This window comes from Myripristis murdjan, chromosome 6, assembly GCF_902150065.1.
Source record: "Myripristis murdjan chromosome 6, fMyrMur1.1, whole genome shotgun sequence".
NCBI classification, from domain to species: Eukaryota; Metazoa; Chordata; class Actinopteri; order Holocentriformes; family Holocentridae; genus Myripristis; species Myripristis murdjan.
This window is the reverse complement of record NC_043985.1, coordinates 4,870,059-4,894,087: the sequence shown is the minus strand read 5'-3', so window position 1 is coordinate 4,894,087 and position 24,029 is coordinate 4,870,059. Positions and strand designations below refer to the sequence as shown.

The 24,029-nt window shown below is 40.6% G+C and overlaps 2 protein-coding genes across 3 annotated transcripts in view; one reads left to right on the top strand and one right to left on the bottom strand.

The window, feature by feature from the left end:
• poc1b (POC1 centriolar protein B) overlaps positions 1 to 10,416 on the bottom strand; it is a 60,223-nt gene extending 49,807 nt beyond the window's left edge. Inside the window, exons 1-10 of the mRNA XM_030053142.1 lie at positions 10,146 to 10,416; positions 8,954 to 9,038; positions 8,297 to 8,468; positions 7,549 to 7,728; positions 6,760 to 6,867; positions 6,362 to 6,477; positions 6,035 to 6,168; positions 5,843 to 5,911; positions 5,379 to 5,531; positions 4,036 to 4,113 (exon numbers count right to left, since the gene is read on the bottom strand). Of these exons, the coding sequence (XP_029909002.1) occupies positions 4,036 to 4,113; positions 5,379 to 5,531; positions 5,843 to 5,911; positions 6,035 to 6,168; positions 6,362 to 6,477; positions 6,760 to 6,867; positions 7,549 to 7,728; positions 8,297 to 8,468; positions 8,954 to 9,038; positions 10,146 to 10,160 (1,110 nt within the window). The 5' untranslated portion in view covers positions 10,161 to 10,416. The remainder of the gene's footprint in view (positions 1 to 4,035; positions 4,114 to 5,378; positions 5,532 to 5,842; positions 5,912 to 6,034; positions 6,169 to 6,361; positions 6,478 to 6,759; positions 6,868 to 7,548; positions 7,729 to 8,296; positions 8,469 to 8,953; positions 9,039 to 10,145) is intronic.
• Positions 10,417 to 10,791: 375 nt separating this feature from the next.
• cep41 (centrosomal protein 41) lies at positions 10,792 to 23,975 on the top strand. 2 transcript variants are annotated; one of them, XM_030053143.1, is made up of 11 exons: positions 10,792 to 10,924; positions 12,795 to 12,858; positions 13,005 to 13,052; positions 14,231 to 14,292; positions 14,633 to 14,702; positions 15,431 to 15,581; positions 18,246 to 18,412; positions 18,970 to 19,037; positions 19,172 to 19,286; positions 20,466 to 20,662; positions 21,905 to 23,975. In XM_030053143.1, the coding sequence occupies exons 1-11, from the start codon at positions 10,892 to 10,894 to the stop codon at positions 22,040 to 22,042; spliced, it is 1,113 nt and encodes a 370-aa protein (XP_029909003.1). In that variant the 5' UTR covers positions 10,792 to 10,891; the 3' UTR covers positions 22,043 to 23,975. The 2 variants fall into 2 exon arrangements, with proteins under 2 accessions (XP_029909003.1, XP_029909004.1); XM_030053144.1 differs by having other exon boundaries at positions 10,794 to 10,924; positions 20,466 to 20,684.
• The last annotated feature ends 54 nt before the right edge of the window (positions 23,976 to 24,029 follow it).

Here is a 24,029-nt window from a genome sequence, read left to right as displayed (position 1 = left end):
ATTTTAATATATTTCAGGGATTTAGCTGACATTCTTATCCAGAGTTACTTACAATGAATGAGCAGCTGTCAGTGTCTTATTTGTCTGTTACAGAGGTGAAATCTATGTATGTGATGTGTAATCTGTGTGTGTAATCAGTGTGTGTGTGGGTGCATGAGACAGCGAGACCAGGGTGCAGTGAGTTAGTCCATGAGTTAAACAGGCAGACAGAGCTCTAGCTAGTCTATTATTAGGGCTGCTGCTGCGGCTGTTGCTCCCCAGTCGGGGGCCCCCGGGGGCCCGGGCATCGGCACGTGGATTCCTCCTCTCCCCACTCTTCTCTCTCTGATCTCTCTCTTTCTCTCTGTGTCTCTCTGATCTCTCTCTCCTTTCCCCTGGAAGGCATGGACCTCTCCAGTCAGCCACGCTTGGGCAACTCGTACAGGGAGCGCGGCAAAGACAACCTCACTCAGCGAAGAGGAGGAGGAGAAGAAAGAGGAAGAGGAGGGGAAAGAAGCACGGGAATCTGAAAGAGACCCTGCTGCTGAGTGCAGAGCAGCCCTGAGTCAAGCTGTATTCGCAGATACTTTTTAATGGCTCTTTTTACCTTTCGGAAGGTGCCGGATAGGTTTGGGGTTTGCCGCATAGGACGGCACAATAAGAGCCGGAAAGTGAAGATAATCACACTAAAAGTTTTAAAGCTACAGTACAGAACTTTTACATTTAAATAATTCATGTATTTTATCTAATGTCAAACAAATAAACACAATGCTGATAAAGCCTATCATGCACCAATAAAAGTCCCTGCATTTTGCATTACAAGTTGGTGTTTGTGGAGACATGCTCTGCAAATGCAAACTACCCAAATGCTCTCATATTTATTCCAAACAAACTACTGTTGCTGCCGCCGCAAAGGTGAAACGAAACATTTTCCTGGGCACAAGAGAATCTTTTGGAAAGATTATATGTACATCAACCTTAGTGCTGTACAAATTATAAGTATCCACACAAAAGCATACTGCTCTAAGACATTTATTGTGAAGGCAAAGCTACATTTTGACTGACATCAGAGAATTTTTTTCCAGGAAAGACCAAACAGACACTGAAGCCCTGTTTACTGAAGCCTTTTTCAGGTGTGCAAAAACTTTTCAGTATCTGCAAAACCAGTAACATAACCCCTAATCGATCAAGAAGATTGTCCTTCACCTATAACAAGTCTTAACAGTGTCTTTGAATACTGAAAATACTTTAGTATCTACTAATTGTTTAAGTAAATAGATAAAAGCTGCCACAGAAATCATGGACTGGGCATTGTATCAATCAACACTTATTTATATGAATTGAGGGCAACTGGATTCGTTTGTAGATTCTAAAAGAGGCATCAGTTCTGATCCAAGAAGCTTCTTCAGTTCAATGAAAATGTCTGCCTCTGCCATCTGCCATTACCTGAACAGTCCTGATTGGGTAAATGGTTAGAACAAACACTAAACTTGTTGGTGTTAGCATCTTGCTCTACCCACTGGGCAACACAGGGAACTGAAGCTCTGAATCTGACAGTGTTATGGCCCTTTTCCACTAGTACCTACTCGGCTCGACTCTATTCGGTTTGAGAGCTTTTCCATTACGTGGTAGTACCTGGTAGCAGGTCCCATTTTAGGACCTACTCAGCCGGGGTTCCAAGCGAGCTGAGTCGAGCTGAAAATGTGATGTAAACGCCATGCAGGCAACTGATTGGACGCAGAGTGACGAGAGTGACTCCTGCACGAAAACAAAAAACAGCAACAGCGAGCGTGCGCATTGATCATCACTGAAGTTAGCAAAGTCGGAAAATGGCAAGCAAACCGGTACCGCGGTCAAATGAAGAGGTGGAGACTCTTCTGTGCTTGGTGGCGGCCCAAAGAATCCAGAGGGAGCTGGATGGTGCGCCGCCTTGCTATGACGACTCCACCCACGGTGAGGTGGTACTCAATTGTAATGGAAAACCACCCAAACCGTGTAGAGGCGAGTAGAGTCGAGCCGAGCCGAGTCGAGCCGAGTAGGTACTAGTGGAAAAGGGCCATTAGGGAACCATACGGTCCCATGTTACCATCAGAACTACTTCAAGACATGAATGGCTGTTCAGCAATCATGTTCACTGCAGTCATCCACTGACGCCACTTATCTGACTTGGCCGTCATCATTCTAAATGACTTCCACTTGACTTGGCCCATTCAGGGCTTTCCTCCCACACTGCGGCCAACGGCACTGAACAAGATACCAAGAGAGAGAAGTAAGGGCTGCAAGCTTTTTCCACTGAACACAACCAATCCGATATGAAATTTAATTTTGAAATATATGTGGACACAGTGCTTTCAACAAATTTTCATTTCATTTCAGATTTACATACAAGGTTCAAAAAAATGAAGGATGGTCAGATCATGAGTTGCTAATCTTTATTGTTCAATGGGAAAGAATCAAAAGTCATTTGTCTTTGGTAAAATCTCATTATGAATATAAGAAATAAATCCAACCTTGGACCCTGAAATGAAGGAAGATTTTTGTTCAACTTAATCTGCACGCCAAGGATTTCAAGCCTTGCCAGTTTAAGAGACTTTTTGAAACACCTCTTTGAGGCAGATTTATCATTTCATCATTTTCTCATTTCCATGTTTCCCATCACTTAGTACTGAGACATATATTGTCATTGATTTTGCTAGAACTGTGGCCAGAAAGAGGGTTGAGAAATCATTATTATCCTGCATTCGGTGTTTGTTCAGGTAGCCCAGCCTTAATCTGGACAGAAGAAACATACAGTAACTTCTGGTAATGTTTAAAGATTAGGGAAGGCCAACACAGGTATCCACGAATACAGGTCAGCTATGGACACAGAAATGCCTGAGCGCTCTGCTACTTCATATTTTGCCATTGGACCTGTATCTTGACACAGAGACCAGCTGTCCTCATTTCCTTGATGTCACTGAGATTTCACTCACTAAATCTGTACATTGAAGTCCACCTACATCAATGTCATGTTTCTACATGATTATCCAGGATCAGCATTTGTGAAGTAAGCGGATAGTACTAATTCACATCCAGGATTTCAACTTGCAACATGATTTGAACTTGCTACTTTGGCTCAAGGCCTGACCAAGGGCCTGCTGGCCCAGATGACTCCACAAAGAAACAGTGATACACACATGGTCTGGAAAACTCAAAAGTGAAATCCAGTGGGTTACTGGGCTCAATAAATAAATAAATAAATAAATAAATAAATAAATACACACACATACACAAGTGCGAGAAACAAGGCAAGAAGTTAGAGAAACAAGCGGTGTCTGATCTGAACTCTTTGGGCAGGGAAAAAAAGAAACACATATTCTCTTCTTTTGACAAGTAGATTTGTGGCAAGACAGTGTGTAAAACAGGATGTTGCATGATGTTTGAAAAAACATGAACAGCAGTTTTGTAGCCTCCTGACATCACAACCTCACTGATAAGCAAATGGGTCACTGTACAGACACTGGGACTGCACTCATTGAGACTCTGCTGCAGCCACTGGTCTGCAGTGCCACCTGGTGTTCACAAGGTATGACCAGATATAAACCATCATGTCATCTCTCAGTTTCTTTTTGTTGTTGTTGTTGCTGTTTTGTTTTCATCTTTTCTTTTGCTTTTTTAGTTAGTTACACAATTGACAATGCGAATTTCCCAGCCATTCTTTATGGCTGTTGTGAAACAATATAATTCTGTTGGCTGACAGCATGACTGACAGGTAGATACTGGTGCTGTTGTTTCAATTGACTTCAGCGGTGTCCTTGTTGCTGAAGGTGTTATTTGTCATGCAGTTTGCTTCCTTGCTTCCTTTGATTACCTGTGTATCTATTCAGCTTTTGCTTGCCTTACTTTACTTACTCTTTCAACATTATTTCTTTATGTTTTCTGTTGCTTTCAGTAAATGGATAGACTTCTTCTCTTATCTCCCTGTTTGGGTTTCCATGTTCCCTTTCCCCACCATGTCTCATTCAGTATGAATATTCAGTCACATATGTCATTGGCGAGAGGTTTTTGATGGCTTACCATGGTATTGTAAACAGCTTGGCCTAGCTCGATGACATGAGGGTCGATAGACCTGGTATCGGCCACTGTCGGACTGATCTGTGGAGAAAAAGAATGAAGCTGACACAAAGCGTTAAACTCCTTCCCCTTAACTTCAGTCTTCTACAAAAAATCCTCCACAGCTCCACTATCTGTCTCAATAACAACACCAATTAAGCCAAGACTCTAGACAAAAGCTGATTTGGCAGAAATTCCATCAAGAGCCCTCAAGTAGTGAACATGTAGTGGACTCTAGTGTTTGTACTGTATTGATCCACTAACTCACTCTCTGCTATAAAGTGGTACCTTCTTAATGTTGATCTTTACTGTAAAACAAGCCACTGGAGTTTACCAGTGATTTTAGAACAGCCCCTCTGATGTCCACTGGTCAGTCTGACAGATAAAGGTTACTATTCTACCGTGCAAAAGCGGTGCGGTGCTATTTAAAGAAATACTTAATCCCAAAAAGAGACATGTATATCGACATATTTTGTATTTGTCTTGAATGCCCAATGGATAAACTTTATAACTGTACGCCTCACAGAGAACAAAGTTTCTAAAAACTGTAGACATTTCTGTTAGAATAGATAAGATAAGATTTGAAAACATCAGTTTCAAATTTTGAAAAACTGTTCATCTAGTGTAATCCAAGTCTTAACTCTCCATTTATATCTTCAGTATGCCCCAAATCAATGTACTTTGGCTAAAAGATTTTTAAATAAGCCACTTCTGGAAAATGCTCTCTCATGCACAAGAACCTATGCACAACTGGCTGTATGTTCACAGAACCGAAGATGCACCTCCAATATGTTCTACTCACTAAGTGGCAACACTGATGCTTTCTGAAGCAGGACGTGCTTTATTTACCAATTTTTTTAGTGAACGTACAGTGGTCTGAGACATATTGAAAATACAAAGGAGGAGTCAGGATCTTGTATTACGCTGCACAAAGAATTTAAGAATTTGAAACAGACTTTTTCATATCTTTTTTGCTTCTGTTTGTCAAAGTTGCCAATCCACTCCATTCTAACAAAACTAGCCTTTGCTCTCTATGACACATGCAATTAAAAACTTTATTCATTGGACATTCAAGACAACTTGGTGTAAGTTACTGAACCAAAATCTACTGTTTTCGAGTGAAGTATTCATTCAAGCTGTGATTTTTGGGTAGTACATTGAATATTTAAATTTAAAAATATCTGTTTACAGATGCACTTACTGAATTTTACTAAAACACAACGATTCATATTATCAGATGTGTTTCTGTAAACCTCATCTGCAAACCAAATTCCCTTTCCTTTGAAGTGAAGTGAAATTGAACTGACCTCTATGGTGGATGGCTGTGGGAGGTGAAGGTGGGGTCCTCGAGGGTGGATGTCAGTCAGGTGGGGTGGTGGGTCGGGGCTGGACCTCCGACTGTGCTGGCGCAGGACATCCTGGTAAGACTTGGTGTCAAAGTTGGTCCTCCACATTAGTACCTGGGGAGCCATAGAACCAGCAGCGCTTCTTTGACCAAAGTTTTCTCCCAGTGCCCCAAGGTTACTAACATTTTTCATTTAATTATTTCAAAGGGTGCACTGATATCAGGGCCCATGTATCAGCTAAAACAAGGTTGCATATTTGTACATGTACAAAACCACATGTTCATTCAACAGTCCAGCCACTTTACTAGTGTGTCAATTGTCAGAGTAAAGGACGCTTTCAGGTGTTAGTGCTACAATGACATTCTTTCCAAAGCTATGGCTGGACATATGAACACAAGGTTGTTATGTTGTCATGGAGCACCAACCTGACCGTCAGCTCCTCCTGAGGCGAAAAGTTCGCCAGCTCTTGAAAAGGCCACTGTCAGTACAGAACCCTGAAAGAGAGGAAAGTTAATGTGGCTAAAAACACTTCCAGTCACAAACAAACAATCATCAGTGAAGAAGAGGGACACAGCCTCTGTTGTCTGTGGACTAGCTCAGCAGTGCTCTGTCGCCACCTTGTGTCCATGTAGGGTGTAGATAAGGCGTCCCTCCAGCAGGTCCAGAATCTTCACAGTGCTGTCGCTGGAGGCGCTGATCAGGTAGTTGTTGGACGGATGGAAGGAAAAGCAGTTGATCCCCGCACTGTGGACTGATTCAAAATTTACAGGGCCGGATGAAGTCAAAACAATTATAAACAATCTATAGCACCCCATGGTAAATAAATTAAGCCTAGTTGATGAAATGAAAGCATCTTTACAGAATGGATTCTCATCATTTTGAAGAAGTTGAATAATGAAAATGAGGGGATGCCTTTATTTTTGGAGTGCAACTCCTCAAATCACCTTGATAATGTTGAATTAACTTGTTGGTCCGTAGATCCCAGATTTTCAACGAGCTGTCGTCTCCAGAGGAAGCAATACAGGTGCCATTTGCGTTGAAATCAACAAACGTTGCTGATCTGGAATAGTAAAGGCATCACCCAACGGAGTAAGTGACCTGCAGCAACGGTATGCAATATGCGACAGTGCCATCTAGTGTGCCATCTACATACACACCGAGCAGAGAGACAAGACAAAAACTAAACTATAATGTTTATAGACCTTACCAACTAAACAAAACTACAATGGAGTAAGTAAATAATACAGCAAAATTTCAGTCACTAAAACAAAATCAAAAACTGCTGGGAAAATGAGGAGCAAGACTAATGAGAGTGAACTAAGAGAAATGTGCTTGGACTTACCCTGTATACTCTGTCAAACAGTTGATACACTGTCTGGTGGACGTGTCCCACAGCCGGACGGTGCGGTCATCGCCACAAGAGGCAATGATCCGTCCATCAGGAGAAAACCTGTAGTGAGAAAGAGAGGAAATGGTATAGCACATTTTCTGACCTTTATGTATCAAAGGGCAAGCACATATACACTTTTTCAGCACTGCCTTGCTTTATATTCATAAAAAGAATATAAAGCTACCGCCTAAGCAGCTGAATAAAATGAATGAAGCAGCTGTGTAACCGGAACATTCTGAAAATCTGGCATGAAGGCCATACTTTTATTTATTTATTTATTTATTTATTTATTTATTTATTTATGTATTTAAATTCAACAGCTGTGTAGCCTGCATTGCAGTTAGCCAAAATAACAAACTCTAGGCTTTAAAATCATTGTTTGCTCTATATGCAATGTAAACTAATTTTACATCCCCACAGAAAAGATTGGTTGGAAACTAAATCAGGGAACATCACCACAGTGAAATAAACAAAGAGTAAAAGAATATTCCTACTTTGTGTTCAATATTCGTTTTTAGAAAACTATAAACTAAGAGAAAGTTCTTGTTCATTCACCTGTATAATCTATTTGAGCAGACCACAGTGCAGGATCTACAATTTCCAACAAGCAGACACCAAGTTCTGACTAAATTTGTCTTTGGCAGATTAATGAACAGAAACTGAGGCGCACACACACACATACACACACAGACACACAGACACACACACCACATGGTGTCATGGTGTTGTGCTGCTGGTTACCTGGCACAGCGCACCCAGTTAGTGTGCTGGTTGAGAGAGTAGATGAAGCGCTGCCGGTGAACGCTCCACACTTTGACGGACTTGTCGTCGGATGCTGTCACCAGTCTCTGGCCATCATGGGAGAAACAGACGCTGCGAACGGTCGCCGTGTGTGCTTTGAACACGGCTGACTCTCCTTTCCTGCAAGAGACACCGGCACACAACAAAACAGTGAGAATGTGCTGTAACATAAGAAGAAAGAATTTTCAGTAGGCCAAGTTGATTACACGTCTGTTGCAGATTTATCTCAATCTGTAGTCAAACTGTTTAATTTTAATCTTGCAATAAAAAGCAAAAGCTAAATTGCACAAAGCTTTTTGGTGCTGGTCTCAGCCTGGAGGATGAGCACCTGTTCATATAATTATGTGACTCCACCCAGTTGACAAATGTTCAAAGTGTGGCATAATGAATGTTGAACATTGTGTAATTGTTGAATAATAAGTGCAGCCTACAGCAGCAGTTTTCAAAATCAGGTCTGGGGACCCTCAGTGGTCCTTAAGGGGGTTGCCAGGGGCCCTCATCAAAATGACAAATAGATTAATATTAATTTCACTGTGATTTAATTCACAAGAAACTGTTGCAATATAAAAAAAAATGTATGAATTACTATGCACCTCTTTACTAGTGCAACAGACTGTTCCATGTACCTTTACTGTACTTGGCAAATATAGTGATGGTGATTAATGTATTTTAAGTGACTTGAGCATACAAGCAAGGCGTCCACAGTCGGACTGTCCTGTCTTTGGAGCAAGTGGCCACCAGGTCACCAAAAGGGGAGAACTGCACCCCAGTGATGATGTCTTGGTGACCCACAAAGCGCAGCGCCCTGGCCTTGGTAGCCAGGTTCCAGATCATCAGGCTCTTATCCGCAGACCCTGTGGCTGGAGGGACATTTTAAGAAAAAGATTGATCAGAGATTCAGAAACAAATGACACAATAAATATTGACCACATTAGTCAGCTGAGAGTGGCAATGAATTGAAGTATAAGATATGGTAATCATCTGCCCAAGGTCAATTCAGTTTGCATTTATGTTCCATGTTTGTCACAGCCAGAGACGAGACAAGAACCTGTCATATAGCCTAACTGCATGTTTTTAAAGTAAATACAGAAATACATGTTTGTTACAAAAACAATTATTATCCTAGATTTGGTAATCTTTAATAGCAGCATGAATGACTTTGGGAAAAGTTCACAAGTATCACACTTCATAATTTTATATTGGCATACTGACTATCTTCAACTATGGCAGATATTATACAGGAAAAGAAATAAACTATAAATAAAATATCTGAGTACACACAATTAATTGCACAGCCATATTTCCTAAGGGTATAGAAATCATAAATTTGTAAGCAGCTAAATACCCAGCTGTTTGCAGTTGGGGTTGAAGTCTGCACAGGTAACAGCATCTTTGTGCCCCTTGAAGTGTCTCTCGAGGGCGGGGTCCTCCTACAACAGACAATATTCACAGTTAGCCGAGCCAAAACAGCTTTTTCTCTCCTCTTTTATGAAAACAGCGGTGCTTGGCAGTTGGCTGCTGTTCGTCGACAGTTTACTCATCTGTTACTGGCACTGCACATTCTTTGTCACCGTGAACTCTGTCCTACAATAACAGTCACTTTGATATCTGTCATAGTCACTGCATCACTTTGTTTACTGCCAGGCACTTTATTTTTGTACACTTTCATCACCTCATCTGAAATAGTCCATTAATAACTGTTTTTGTCACTGCACACTGTTTTTTGCACTATTATACATATACTGTGTTATCCTTCTATGCTGCATCAAACATTTAGTTACTGCATCAACAGTGCCTTGTTTATGTACATAGTGCGGCCATCTCTTCAGGATATGTGTTTTGTTTTGTTTTTTATGTTATTTTATTTTGTATTTTATTGTGTTTTTCTCATGCACAAGCTAACTTGTCAGGATTACAGGCTATGGAGGTGCTTTGGGCTAATGTGTGGTATATGGGCCATTGTTTTATGCTCAGGTTATTTTACTGTAGGCTACAAATATGGTGTGCATTTCTGATTTCTAATGGGGACTGAGTGCATTTACAGCATTGTGTGTATTTATTGTACTGAGCTACTGGATTTCTAAAGTTCCTCCAGGATCAAAAAAATATCTATCCATCTATTTACCTATCTAGGTTCAATTGTAGTCCCTGTTTGGACTATGTGAAGGCTAGGAAAGGTCTGGTGAGGGTGACAGGTTTGTTATGGGTAAACGCAAGTTAAGGATGAACTTGGTGCTAATTAGAGTCCTAAAATCCATGTCTGTTGACCCGAAACTTTGATTTTCAGGGTAATGACACCGTACGAAGACCTCAAGAGCATTACAATAGTTTACAAACTCGCATGTCAATGTTGAATGAACCAGAGAGAGAGAGAGAGGACCCAAAGTGTTTGTGACAGTCCCGAGCAGCAAATCCTCTTAAACTTAGCTAGCAAATTAGCCAACTCAGCTAACTTACTATTAGCAGTCATGCAACTTATCAAAACCCACCCTTTTCCTCACAAGCCGTAAAGACTGTATAAAAGCGAGCGCACTTACCATAACAGACGCCATTGTGCACACTGAGATGGATAATCCTTAACCTTGCAGAGCATTTGTTCCCAAACAAAGCTAATCTTGTCTCAGGGAAAGTTGAGGCAAGCCGCTGCTCCTCACTTCCATGACTGTCAAACAGAGCGCCCTCGGAGCGACGCGGCTGCTCCAGACCTGGCTTGTCGATCCCCGATCGTGAGGCGATTGACTTGGCAGACTTTTCCGCAGTCTTGGATTATATCAAGTTGTGTAAATTCTGCTTCAAAACATTTCAAAATTAGTTTTTGTTTAGCGACAGTGTAGGATGAACGCTGCACTGTAGACACTGCTATTAAGTCCTGTGACAGCGAAGAGAGCAGTGCCGCATTCAAAACATATGGGGAAAACGGTAGATAAGAGCTTCCACCTTGGAAATATCGGTTCGGGACGGTGCAGGTCTCTATAGTTTGTGTAAACAAGACATAGATAACTAGATAACTATTTAATTTTGTTTTTAGGCTACAAGCAAAATTTCAATGTGTGGTAACCGATGTGGTTTTGACGGTTATTTCTATTTGACTTGAAGTAGGCATAGCATCAAGGTGGCGCGTCCTCCGCTGCTAAGCAACTAGCCAGCCATTCAGCAGCCACATCAAATTAAAGCTGCACCGCAGTATCAGCTTCTGTGATTGGCTCTAGTATCCGCACCGGCTAATCAGCGGCGTGTTTGTTAGCATTCGGGAAACTGATGTTTTGCCTCTCAGTTTGAAAAGATGTCGTACAAGAGGGACGCTGGAAAAACAGGGGTAAATGACAAAAATAATTGTTGTTTTTCATCAGCAAGCTAAATGCAGTGATAATGTGGCTTGTTCATATGTTATTCATATATTTAGCCATAGGTCGTACGTCGATTAAGGAAAGCAAATGTTAGCTATCGTTAGTGTTGAGTAACCATGTCAACAGAGCTGAGCCTGGACTGGGCTCGGACTTCAGCCAACTATATTTACTGTATTTACTTGATTTACTTACTTTACTACTTGTGAGATTCGACTTGACTCGACAAAGACTTGAAAAACTATGTATAACTGAAAGAGAACGCACCATACCTGTGTTTTTTTAAATAACTGAGTCATATGCGCTGTCGTTCCTTGGTAACTGACAATGTCATATGACCTGGACTGGCTCTGGCACTAAGACAGGTGTGGTTCTGTTTGGTGACGGGCCCTAAAGCAGAGGGAAGATTTTTTATAAATGGCATGTGATAGTTCCTCAGTGTCATCCAGACCAACTAAAACAAATTTTGATATTCCTTGTATGTTTTATACAGCTAAAAAGGCCTGTTGTCATTTTGTACATAATGAAACACCATTGTGCACAAAATGTGTACAGATCATTGAAAACATGTCCTGTTATTTTTATGTTTACCCACTTGTCCCCTTAAATTAGGAGAAGTCATCAAAAAAAATGTTAATTGTGTATTTAGAGGTGTTAAACACTGGATGGGGTCAAATTGATCTCAAAGATAATAGGAGGGTTAAAGAACTAAATGGATAATAAACATTGGTGGTATATCCTAGACTACTGGAGACTACTTTTCTATGATCAGCCTGAGGTGAACGCATATGCTGCAAGCCCATGTGTTTGGCAGAAAGCTACAAAGCAAAGAAAAACTGCCTCCCAGTTCAGAACTAACTAACCTATGGATTATGAGATGAAATAACATGAGCAACTAATATATGTTTCTTTGATGTTTATATATTTTATTTTAACTTCATGTTAAGCATATTTTGAGCGAGATGTCTACAAATTAGCAAGTCTAACTTCTACACACTCCTCCCCTTCTTGTATTAATACTTTTTTTGTTGTTGTTTTTAATAAGGTAAGTACAGATGCCTTTTTTGTCTGTATATTTAACCTGAAACACTGAGAAAGTGATCAGGAGAATCTCTCAGCTTCATCACCCCTCATTAAAGATCGACCTGCTTGACTTTTTTAGGATGTTTTTCTTCATGTTCAAGCCAGCTAGGCTTACATGGGTAGTGAGGGCGTAAGGGTTCAATAAACCAATGGTTTGGTTTGTGTTGTGGCTTTCTGGGGTCACAATTTCACTTTGTGTTTGGCTATTTTGTACATCAGGGAGAAAAAAACACTACCATTCCCAGTGTTTTCTGTATTTTGCCTTATTTGCAAATTTTTTTTAAACTTTTTTACATTCTTAGATTTGGAATAACAATATCAAATCAAGAAATACTCTTTCAAAGGCAAAAGTGTACTTAAACTATTAAGACAAACATAAAATTACTTCCAGTATGGTCATTAATTCATCATCTGTGTTGTTAGATGGCTCTCATACAGTTTGCAGCACTGCACTCTGTAGCTTATATTGTGTATGAGCGGTTTGTTTTTTTACAGTTCAGTTTTACACCCCTAATGGCAAGGGGAGAAAAAAAATGTAGTGTCTAGAAGTCCAAAGAATAGTAATAAATACTGGGCTATTGTAATAAGGTCAGCTTTCACACATGCAAATAAAGACTTATGAGTTGCATTTATAAAACTTAAGATGTGATTTTTGACTGGCTCATAAAGACTTGTGACTTGACTTGCTTCGACAGACTTTAACCACAGTCTCCCTTTCTTCAGGTATCTCAAACTAATGTTGTTTTGTCCCCGTTCCAGTACCTGAACAAAAGGGTACCACAAAACCCCAAGTATGAACACATAAAAACAAAACTGGACACAGGTATCTGTTACCTGCACAGACACCACACCCTAATTTACTGTATATCATATACCAGTGCATTTGGACATGCCTCAAAAAATGTTGTTGTTTACAACTGAAAAATTGTCTGTTTATTATTTATATAAATCCTTTGTCTCCTTTGTCAGGATGCAGTGTGACAAAGTACCTGGAAGGACAGAAGGAGATTAAAAAATGTAAGTCTGTTTGAAGAAGAAATCTAAATGGCAAGAATAGAAGAACAGGCAATGTTTGATTGTGACATATCATTGAAACAAGTGCAGGAAGACAGTAACCTCCAGGATGTGACCTTGCAGTAATGGCCTTTCTAACCAAAAGACCACATTGCCTCCTTAGATTTCTGGTGTGGGAAGGCTGAAAGGCAATCTAAGAAGGTTAGAGTCTTATACTGTAAATTCTGCCATTCTGTAAAACTAAGAAAAGGCTGATCAGATTACCCAGTTTGGCAGAACGCTATGAAATCTCGTGTATGAGCTCATCACAAGTTACCACAATCCCTCAGTTTGTCCTTACCTATCAGAAAATCAAGAGCGAGGTGAGCCGCACTGAGCGTCTTTTTCTCCAATTAAAGTGGCAACTGTTTGTACTACACTTAACTTTAGGCTTGCCAACTTGGCATGGGCGTCTTTATTCCAAAGGATGTGTGGGTTTATCCATCCTATCAGCCACTTTGGGAGCTAAACTGGAGAAGCTCTATCCTTGTGATATTTTCCAGCCTAATGACTGGGTCAGCCCTGCTTGAATAAGTACTTTGTGGCCGGTGGCCGTTTTGTTTTGGCTTCTCTTCCGATTTCTCAGGGATAAGCAACACTGAGTCCTTCACTCTCCAATGGTTGATTGTCCTGTTGTCCACAATTATGCCTCTGTGGGACGGGATGTAGGGCATTGGGATACACTGTTCAGGTGCCAACAACAGGGGCTTTTAACAGAGTGCAGAGTGAGATAGTGAGGTTACATTTGGAGGTCACATCCGTATCAGCGGCAGTGATAAAAGAGAGCCTGAGCAGCTTGGTTTGGATGTAGTTGTGGCAGCAGGAGCTGGAAGGTAGCATGGGAACAGATAGAGCAGAGCTGAGGTGCGGTGAAGTGTTGGTGTTCGAGGAGGAACAGAAAGTGGACCTGCAAGACCCAGGTAGGATGGCTGAAATGGTAATTTTGCTAGGTATTGCGATGATTAGTCTTCATGATTTGAGGAACAAGCTCATTTTATTACATTAAATCATTATCCTGACTGTTCTCAACCACAGGGGACGTTAGAAATTAAATTAAATGTTTCAAGTCTGTCATCAGGACTGCAAGGATCCTTTTTCCAATATCCTGTCTTAGAATTAATTGAATTATTTGTTTCTCTCAGATTACAGGTATCAAAAGGATGAGCTCTTTAAAAGGCTAAAAGTGACAACTTTTGCACAGATGGTAAGAGAATTAAAAACATTTTTTCCTTGTAAAACTGCGATGTTTTCTCACCCTGCAAAATATCTGTTGTAGTCATTGGAAAGTCAAGCTAATTGCAAGTCCATTTTTGTGGCCTGCATTTTGGACAAGGACATGAAGGCATTGACAAAACTTGATCCGTTTACAGTGTTTAATAATTGATGGCAGTGCTTGTGAGGATGCTTTTGCACTTTAGCCAACAATACTGATGGATAGTTCTGAATTAACGTAGCTTGGTGTCTTACTTTCATTTACAGACTCCATGATATCACTTGTAGTTTGTTTGTTCACCCTAGTTCAAACCCCCTTTTTTTCACTCCAGGTAATTCAGGTAGCTACTGTATCAGAGCAGAATGAAAGTCTGAATGGAGAACAATCAGCCGTCTCAGAAGGTAATGAACTAAATTACTCATTCATCTATTTGAAAAGATGATTTTTTTTATTTATAATTTTTTTAACCCTAACCCTAACTCAGCAAAAAGAATAGGGTTTAGCGCGGAAAAAAGAAAATTGGAATATGAGCACACCAATCTGACATAAAATTAGAAATGAAATCATTACAAAGCAATAAAAATAAAATGTAAGCAATTATAGGAGAGGATAAATGTGTGCAGCTCTAATCTCAAGAGGAATATTTGCTGTGTAGTGTTCAGGTCACTTGTCCTAGACCAGTTCTTCGTAGGCTAACCTCAGGATCTACATTTGACCTAATTAAGTCACATAGTCTACACATACACTTATGTGAGAGCCATTCAGTTTTATTTTACAAAATGGAAATTACAATAATCCACGAGGCTCTCATGTAAAACACAACATAAAAATGTGATGAGGGCTTAAAACCCAATGAATTAAAAAGTCACTAAAAGAGCAGGTGGAAAGTAATTCAGGCCTCTAAACCCTGTTTTGTGCGAGGCATTTTCAAACATCTCAATTTATTTTTCATCCTAAGAATCTTAATGTAAATTTTGCTTGCACTCAGTCACAATATTTATTTTAAATGGGTCATTTAGGTCTACATTGAGTTTTAAACTGAATTTGACTTAAATTGCTAACATGGGATTTACAGCTTTGTGGGATTTACACTAAATGACAGTCTGTTGATTACCTCCCCTGTTCCCAGGCTGTTTGTCTGTGGTGTCCGATGCAAAGCGGAAGAGTGTGTCTGAGCTCACCAACGGCTCCCCCCAGGCTTCACCCGTGTCGCTTCACGTCCCAGACCACAACAGTACAGCGGACACCAGCGGCTGCCTCCGCAGGTCCACGCTGCAGAAGTAAGGCTTAGCACCCTCAAAAGCCTCAAGGGCTGTAACATATGTTGCACAGCATATGCCACTTGGTGGGCGCCCCTTTATTCAGAGGGTCTCACTGCGCTGTGATGACATATGTTGTGAGTCTGAGCTTGCACCAGTGGGAGTTGTACCCATAGCTCTAGCAATGTCAGTGCCATGATCTTCCCATTGAGCTATACAGGTGATTTTGTTTTCTGTCCACTGTGGCAGGTGAGCTGCAAAATTCACCAGCTGCTTTTACCATCCTACAAGCTAAACTGAGGCTCATAGTAGAATAGCATCCATGCAGCAATGAGTACGTTTACATGCACACCATATTCCGGTTCGGCTCAATATTCCGGTTAAGGTAACTGCGCCGCGGCAACTGGAATATTCCGTTTACATGTTACTTGGCATGCCCCCATGTTTCGGCGTATTCCACTCTCTGACGTAATGCGACACTCAGCCGCGGGGGGCAGCAGTACGCGTATAGGCGTCTGGTCTGCCGGAAAAACAGACGAAGAAGTCTTCTTCCTCGTCTTCTTCTTCTTTTTCTTCTTCTTGTGTCGCTATTTCTCTGTTTTCTCCCATCGATATCCTCCATGATATTTAAGTCTTTCATTAGCTGAAGGCGGACTGCAGTCTCCTGGCTCTTGCTGCTGTTCGCCCTGCCGTTTTCCCCACTTGCAGGTAACCATAGCAACAAAGACGCCTTGTGAGTCGAGCATGCGCAGTCGTGACTGAATATTCCGGTTCGGGGAGTTTTCCGACTAAGGTGGTTACATGCCCCAATATTCCGGTTGGAACAGGAATATTCCAGGGGTCTTATTCGGAATTCTCTCCAACACGTGCGCAACCGGAATATTGCGAATATTCCGGTTAATACAGGAATAAGGTGTGCATGTAAACGTGCTCAATGACTGTTACGTTGTTCTCTCCCTTGACCATGTAAATACATGTAACCAAAGCCCTCTTCTTTATTTAGATAGCGTCTCTCTTATTAAAATATTAAAAAGCTAATAACAGACCTTTTCCACAGCAAAAATTTGGACATGAAACAGCAGGGTAGACCCAGCTGTTACTAATGACATTCATGAAGGTTCTCTTTCATTCACGTCTTACAGAAGCACAATTAATGTCATTAGTAACACCTGTGTTTGACCTGCTATTTGCTGTTGAAAAGACCGCTGTGAAAATGAGCTATACATACATATATATACAGTGGTCCCTCATTAATCGCGGGAGTTACGTTCTAAAAATAACCCGCAATTATTATAGATGTTTTAAGGCTGTAAAACCCCTCACTACACACTTTATACACTTTTCTCAGACAGGCATTAACATTTTCTCACTTTTCTCTGGAATAGTGGAAACTGCCATGCAAAGGAATTAATTGAAAAAAATGACCTGGCTGTAAACTGTTAAACTATCGTATGTAGTGTAATACACATACAGCACGCACATAATCAGCGTCTCACCTATTATCCAGCGGTCACAGGCTGTAACCCCAAGCACACCTGTAACCGTACACCCACCACATCTATGCATGCACTCCATTCACTCCATCACAGTATCCCAGAAGACCTACTCCCCCTCCAACACCGCCCACACATACACACACACACACACACACACACACTCTCGCCTTCCCCGTTTCCCCTCACCTGCACCCTAACGTCTCTCCACCTCAGGAGTGAAACCCTATCTGTGGCCGCTCCGGGGGCCACAGCCAGGGCCTCTTTCATGGCAGAGCATTCATATCACCTTCACTTTTTTTGGAGATAGATGGAGTGAGGGAGTGTGAGGGTAAACCTACACATGAGCAAAAAGGTGTACTTGTGCTCAGTTCCACACTCCATTCTGCTCCATTTGCCGTAGTGGATTTTATCACTGTGCACTGTATGTGTACAACACTTAACCTAAAAACAGAGTGCTTTTCATTAAATAAATAAATAGATAAGAATACAAAATTAATGGAGCAAAAGGGATAGGAATAAATTGCACATAGATTAAAAATAATTTAAAAGATTAAAAAAGAGATATAAAGGAAAAAATACAAGAAATGGAACAAATTAAAATGGAACATTAATTAAAGCCAGTCTGCCAAAAGGGTTTTAAGTTTGAAAGATGGTACTGATTTGGCTAACCTGAATAGTAGGGCCACAAGGTGAACAATTTTGTTCATATTGAACTTTAGTAGGATCCATGGAGATGTTGAGGCACTTTCCTATGAGTATATACATTCTGTGATGATTGCATTGCTTTTCTATTGTGTGATTTGTCTGTCTCGATGTCTTTGTGTGGCTGTGATTTTATATTGGGATTGCTGAGTTCCTGTCTGCACAACAAATTTACCTTCTACCAATAAAGAAACCTTGACCTTGACCTTTCCCTGTAGGCAAATAATTGCACACCTTAGGGGCTTAAATGATGACAAAAATACCAAGACACCCTTCGGGGACAAAATATTGATTTGAAAAGCTTTGGAAGTGTCCTTGGTGATTATTTTTTTCCTGCTTTGTATAGGTTATAGAATCTGATCGAATCTGATACAAAAATGCAAGCACCACACAATCTGATGTCCCGGGGAACAAAATCACAAAATAAATGTGTTTTAGGTACAGTCTGAGTCGGGGCACATAGGATCTAACCTTTGACCCCTCTCAGTGTTATCAGCGGTGTAGGACAGCTTGACCTGAAAAAGAAAAGTCCTCAGATGAATGTGACACCAATGTGTAGTCCGCATCCAGCTGATGGGCCCTACCCTGACTGTCCCTACCTGCTGTTGGACGTCCGGGACCGCGAGGAGTACGACTGCTGCCACATCATTAGCGGTAGGTGGGGGGGAACACGGAAACCACTGGACTGGACATTGATGGGATTCTTGTGCTTAAAGGTGCACCAAGCACCGTTGCCAAGGATCAGTTAAAGTGAGAAGCATTTAGACTCAACTGACAACAAACTTGGAATAAGCATAAATCTGTCAGTATTGGTCCAACGATTAGAACCATCAAAACATGTATTTCTTCCACCTTTATTGTCAGTTCAGCCTTCAGGGTCCTCACTTCAGTTGACCCTCAGCAGTTTTGCATAGTGCACCTCTAAAAGCAAAGCACCAGACTCACTACTTAATGTTATTTTTGCAGGGTTTTTTTTGTTTGTTTTTTTTTTTGCAATATATAGAGCCTCAACCAACAAAGAAAGAAAGAAAGAAAGAAAGATACATACATACATACATACATATGTCCTCAATCTTGTGATATAATGGACCCACTCACATAGGGAGCCTCTCATTCTTGTTTTTTGGTATTTTATGGATTTCGTAGTAAATGACCAGAGTCAGTGTAATTTTGTCATGTCTCTTATTGTTTTAACTCTCTCTTCCCTGAAGCATACAGTTACCCCATCACCACGCTCCATCGAGCAATCAACCCCTACACCAGAGAAGTGCTGGATTATGTATCCTAACGCAAACTACCCAAAACCCTTTGTCCTTTCATTTGTGAATTTTTCTCCTTGTCGAAGTCGAGGCTTTCTTCAGTATTTCTATATTTCAGTGTTAGACTTGTTAGGCCTTAACCTAAACTCTGCAGAGAAATGCGCCAGAGAAGATCATCATCTTGTATGATGAAGATGAGAGGAGAGCCAGCGAGGCAGCTACCGCCATGTGCCAGCGAGGATTCGAGAATCTGTTCATGCTGTCTGGAGGTAAGTTCTCATGTCGCTAAAATTTTCCAAACTGCTCCCAAATTCCCTTGGAAAATATCTAATCCACACTGAGGATGTCATCTCACATATCCTGATGTTTCACCAGTAATTGGTTTTAGTTGGGAGAGGTGCTGGAGTGAAGAGCTAGTGCAATGTACAGGTGCACACAGGTAAATTCACATGATATATAAATGGATGGTAAAGTAAAATATGTTATTGTTCTTTATTATCACCACTGGGTGTAGAAATCATCATAAAATGGTGAGAATCTGAAGTTCTTTCTGTGCAGAGAGAGGCCTGTCAGTTTATTTCTCCTCAGTCAAAGAAGTGGTTATGTTTTCACATAATAATCCCCAAAATCTGGCCAAACTGATTTATTTATTTATTGAATTTATTGATCAAAAATTTATTGACAATAAACAATACAAATGAATTAATTCACAGTTGTAACAATATTTTTGTTCACTATAATTCTTAAATATGGCATAATAAAGAAACAACATTTTAAGTGTTCACAAGTGCACTACAACACAGATACAAGGCAACAGAATACATCCTACCATCCTACAATACAACTATTTTCCACTTCCGCTCTCTGCCCACAGCATAAAGGAAGGTGTATGCAAGCAATTAGCAACCAGCTACCAGAGCAGCCTGGAGAGAATAAAATAGATAACAGAACAACTAGCATTATATTCAAAAGAAAGACAGAGCTTATTTATGTTAGAAATGCATATTTATATATCAGAACGGACCTATTGTTATTATGATTTCCGTCCTGCCCACTTCCAATTACTTTTTTTTTCCCTGTCCCATCCCAGTCACATGATAATTAGTGAAATTGTCTCCTGTTCCCCAGGAATCCCCCGGGAATCCCACAGGTATCCCGTGACCCACACGATTCCCACAGAAATGTCAGCCTGTAGTTTACATGATTAAGGAATGCAATTATGAATACCCAAGCCCATCTTTCTCTGCACAACCCAGTCCAAAACTGCCCAATCTGGCAGCGCTGGTTAGAGGAAAGAGGGAGGGATGAGAACAAGTATGTGTGTGGGATTATCAAGTGAGCACTTACAAGGGCATTCTTTGAGTCAGAAATATTTGCATTTGAGTTGATTTTAGATCCTCCGTTAATGCTGATTCCAACTGTCATCCTGCTCTGCCGTCTCATCTCAGGTCTCAAGTTGATTGGTCAAACATTTCCAGAAGGGTTGACGACGGGCTCCTTCCCACCCTCGTGCCTGCCATCTCCCACATCAGCAGCGGGGAAGAAGAAGAAGCACTGCCCGTCGCAGCAGTCGCTTCAGGCAGCAGAGAATAGGTGGAGGTTTACATCGGACGAGCTAGCCAAGATCCAGCAGCAGCTGGACAAGGTCTTCACCTCCAGCAACTACAGTAATAAGACCACACTTAACACCTTAACACTGAATCCAGCAAAGTTTTTATGTGTAACTCCACACATCTAAATCAGAGGAGCGGGATGTTAAAATCCTGCAAACCATGTAAAATATACATTCCCTATGTTTAAGCTCAAATGACCTTTTTCTGACATGACTATTTTGACTAACAGAGCCAGGCTCACTAGAAAAACTCTGATACACTCAGATGGAACAGAACCATAATTAATGTTATTAGGAACACCTGTGCTTACCTGCTATTTCATGTGGAAATATCAGGAAATTGGAAAATTGGATCATTGCTGTTGTGGCCTCTAGGTTTACAGTTATAACTGATGAAAAGAGGGAGATGATTTTAGTTTGGCGAATTGTTGTGATGAATTATTGTTTGGTAACCTCTGTGTATTTATTCAGATAGTTCCTATTGTCCTCCCGTCTCCCATTGATGGAATTAAATCGTAATACATGTATAACAGGCACAGCCTGACTGATATCAGACAGCTGACATTATGAACCATACGTCGATAGTATTGGATGGTCACAGATATATTGATATCAGTCAGTGAGAGTTTGCCCCACAGAACCCATTGTTGACAATGCTTGGTACAGCACTGAGTCAGCAGAGCAGTGTATTACAACTCAGCAGCTTTTGGTGCAGAAGAAGTTTATTGTGCAACTGTAAAATGTCAAGTCTCAAGGACAAATTTTTACTACAGCCATTAAGACACCAGTTTTGATGATTCCTTGCTACAAATGTGTTTTTAAAAATTACAAAAATATCCCAACATATTGTTATCACAAGTTTTTTCCTCCCTGATATCAATATCAGTATCAGCCTACAAAAACGGACTACATCAGTGGTGACATTTTGTTGCTGCTAAGTTTACTGTCAGTCATTCACACTGAGTAACTGTCTCCATCATGATTATTGGAATTATAGCTTAAGTGTACATTTGGAGAAGAGCGAACAGACTCATGTCACCCAGTAGGAGAGGAGTGGATTCCAGTGGTTACTAAGAATAGTGAATGATGATACAGAAGCATCTGCAAACAAAATATTGCAACATAATCATTTCCTTCCTGACAAATAAAAACAGACCAAGTTCCGTTTGCTTTGGTATGGTGTTAAAACTGAAGCTATTATGAAAAGATACTATAGACATTATATTTTGTGTGTGTGTGTGTGTGTGTGTGTGTGTGTGCACGCGTGTGCTCCAGGCCACATGTCAAGCCGGATGTCAATCAGCAGCGCTCAGTCCAAAGCATCAAGTGCTCGGAGTCGACAGAGTTCCTGAACAGCCGGGACAGACGGCACCAGGGTCCAGAGGAACAGCCCAGCACAGGCCCTGGAAATAACAACTGCCCTCCCCCCAACACCCACACATTCATGCATGCTGACATGTAATCTTTTTGTTTGTTTGTTTGTGTGTGTGTGTGTGGGTCTGGGTGTGTGTATGCAGCCTTATGCAAATTAAACCTCATGATGATTCCTACATTTATGAGCAATCCCTGGCATGGAACTATTAATTTGAATCATTTTTTCAGTCTCTCCTGTTTTTTACTCTACAAGACAACAAGCATCATCACTACGTTCTTGTAACAATTATTCAAGTGAACTCTGCCACCTTCTATTGTACTAATCTCTGCTTGAGGCAGATTTCATTGAAGTAACTGATTATATTATGCCCACCACAACACTGAAATGATAAACGTGATTCCTGTGGCACAGCACACAAATTACATCATTTTGAATATGAATTCCCTTTGGCGAGAGGGCTGCTATACAGGTCTGTACAGTCTGGAGAAATGTGGAAATGACTAAAAAAAAAAGTCTGAAAATGTGGTGGGGGTATGTTTTCCATCCTGTTACATGTATCACTGTACACAGACTTGACAGTACCCAGCTACCATTAGCATATACTGTATCATAATACCAACCAAAGTCGTCATATCCATCCAGAAAAGAAATTTGAGATGAGTTTTGAGATGGAAAATGTGTTTGAAGCTGCAGACTCAGCAGTTCTAGAGTGCACTGTGCAAAGTTACCAAGCTGTCTGTGATGCTTTACTTCTCAGACATGATCGAAGGCTGTAGTATTTTCAAAAATGTTTGTAAATACCTTATATTTGAATGTTTGCACAGTGCCTTATCTGAACTTGAGAAATGATGGATTTTGCACTGAAATTAATTTATAGATGTTTCATATAAAACAATAATAGTCCAGTATTTCATTAGTACACTCATTTGTTTCACTTTTTAACCATTATTTGCCTTGTTTTAATTAACATATCTCCACAAGGTTTAGTTCCATTGATGCACCAATGAATTAAATGGCACTCATAAGAGTTATTAATTTATATTGCTTAGAAAAGAAAGATCCTTATGCTATATATTTTATGCTATATGGCATAAAGGATATACTTGGGATTTGGGTATCACGTGCGGTATGTACAGTTGCTGGAACAGCACACAACCTATATTGTAAAAATGAAGAAAAGTTGTACTGTATTTTCTGTACGCTCTATTTTCTCACATTGTCTGATGCTGATTACTAAATAAGCTGCAACTTCTGCTTCTGCTTGCTCTAATTTCTGACTTTTTTTTTTCAGTGTCAAGTTACTGCGAAGTGAAACCCCTAGTAGAGGTTATTATGTACACCAATACAGCAGCAACAAAAAAGAGTCACTAGGGGAAGGAAGTGGACATTTCGACTTGGCTGTATTGATAAGAAAAAAAATATACAATTCGTACTTCTGTTCCATTTGAAAATATGAATGACAGTATTGCTTTGCTCATTGCTACTGTGTGGCCTCCTGTGGTGTGTTGCTAGTATGCTGTTTGCTTGTTTGTTGACCCTATTGGAAAAGCAGAGATATCAGTGGCAAGCTCAGTTTGAAGATGTCGATGGCAGGTCAGAAGTTAATAAAACAACGAACTGGGAGGTTGGCAGTTCCCTCGGCAACCACTGTCAAAGTGCCCGAGAGCAAGGCAGTCAATCTTCAATCTAGGAGTAAAAGACTGCCCACGCTGGGCAACTCCCAGGTGGAAATCTGTGAAGTTGCTGAAAAAGAGTGCAGTGTTTAGTCTGTTTACCTTGGATACAAACAATCCCACAGTCAACTATTAAAATATGTTTTTTGAGGTGTATTTTATGATGAATGTGTGTGTTGAGCTTACAGTACCCCTGGATGCCTTGGGTGTTATTCACCATCAGTCTTAACCCACATTAACTGATTGATGATTTATTTCTCTTTTTGTATATGAATGTCAAATAAAGTGTATAATTGTTTGCTTTTTGTATGATCTCTTTTGGAAAGAAGAATGAGAAGGCGCCATGCTCTGC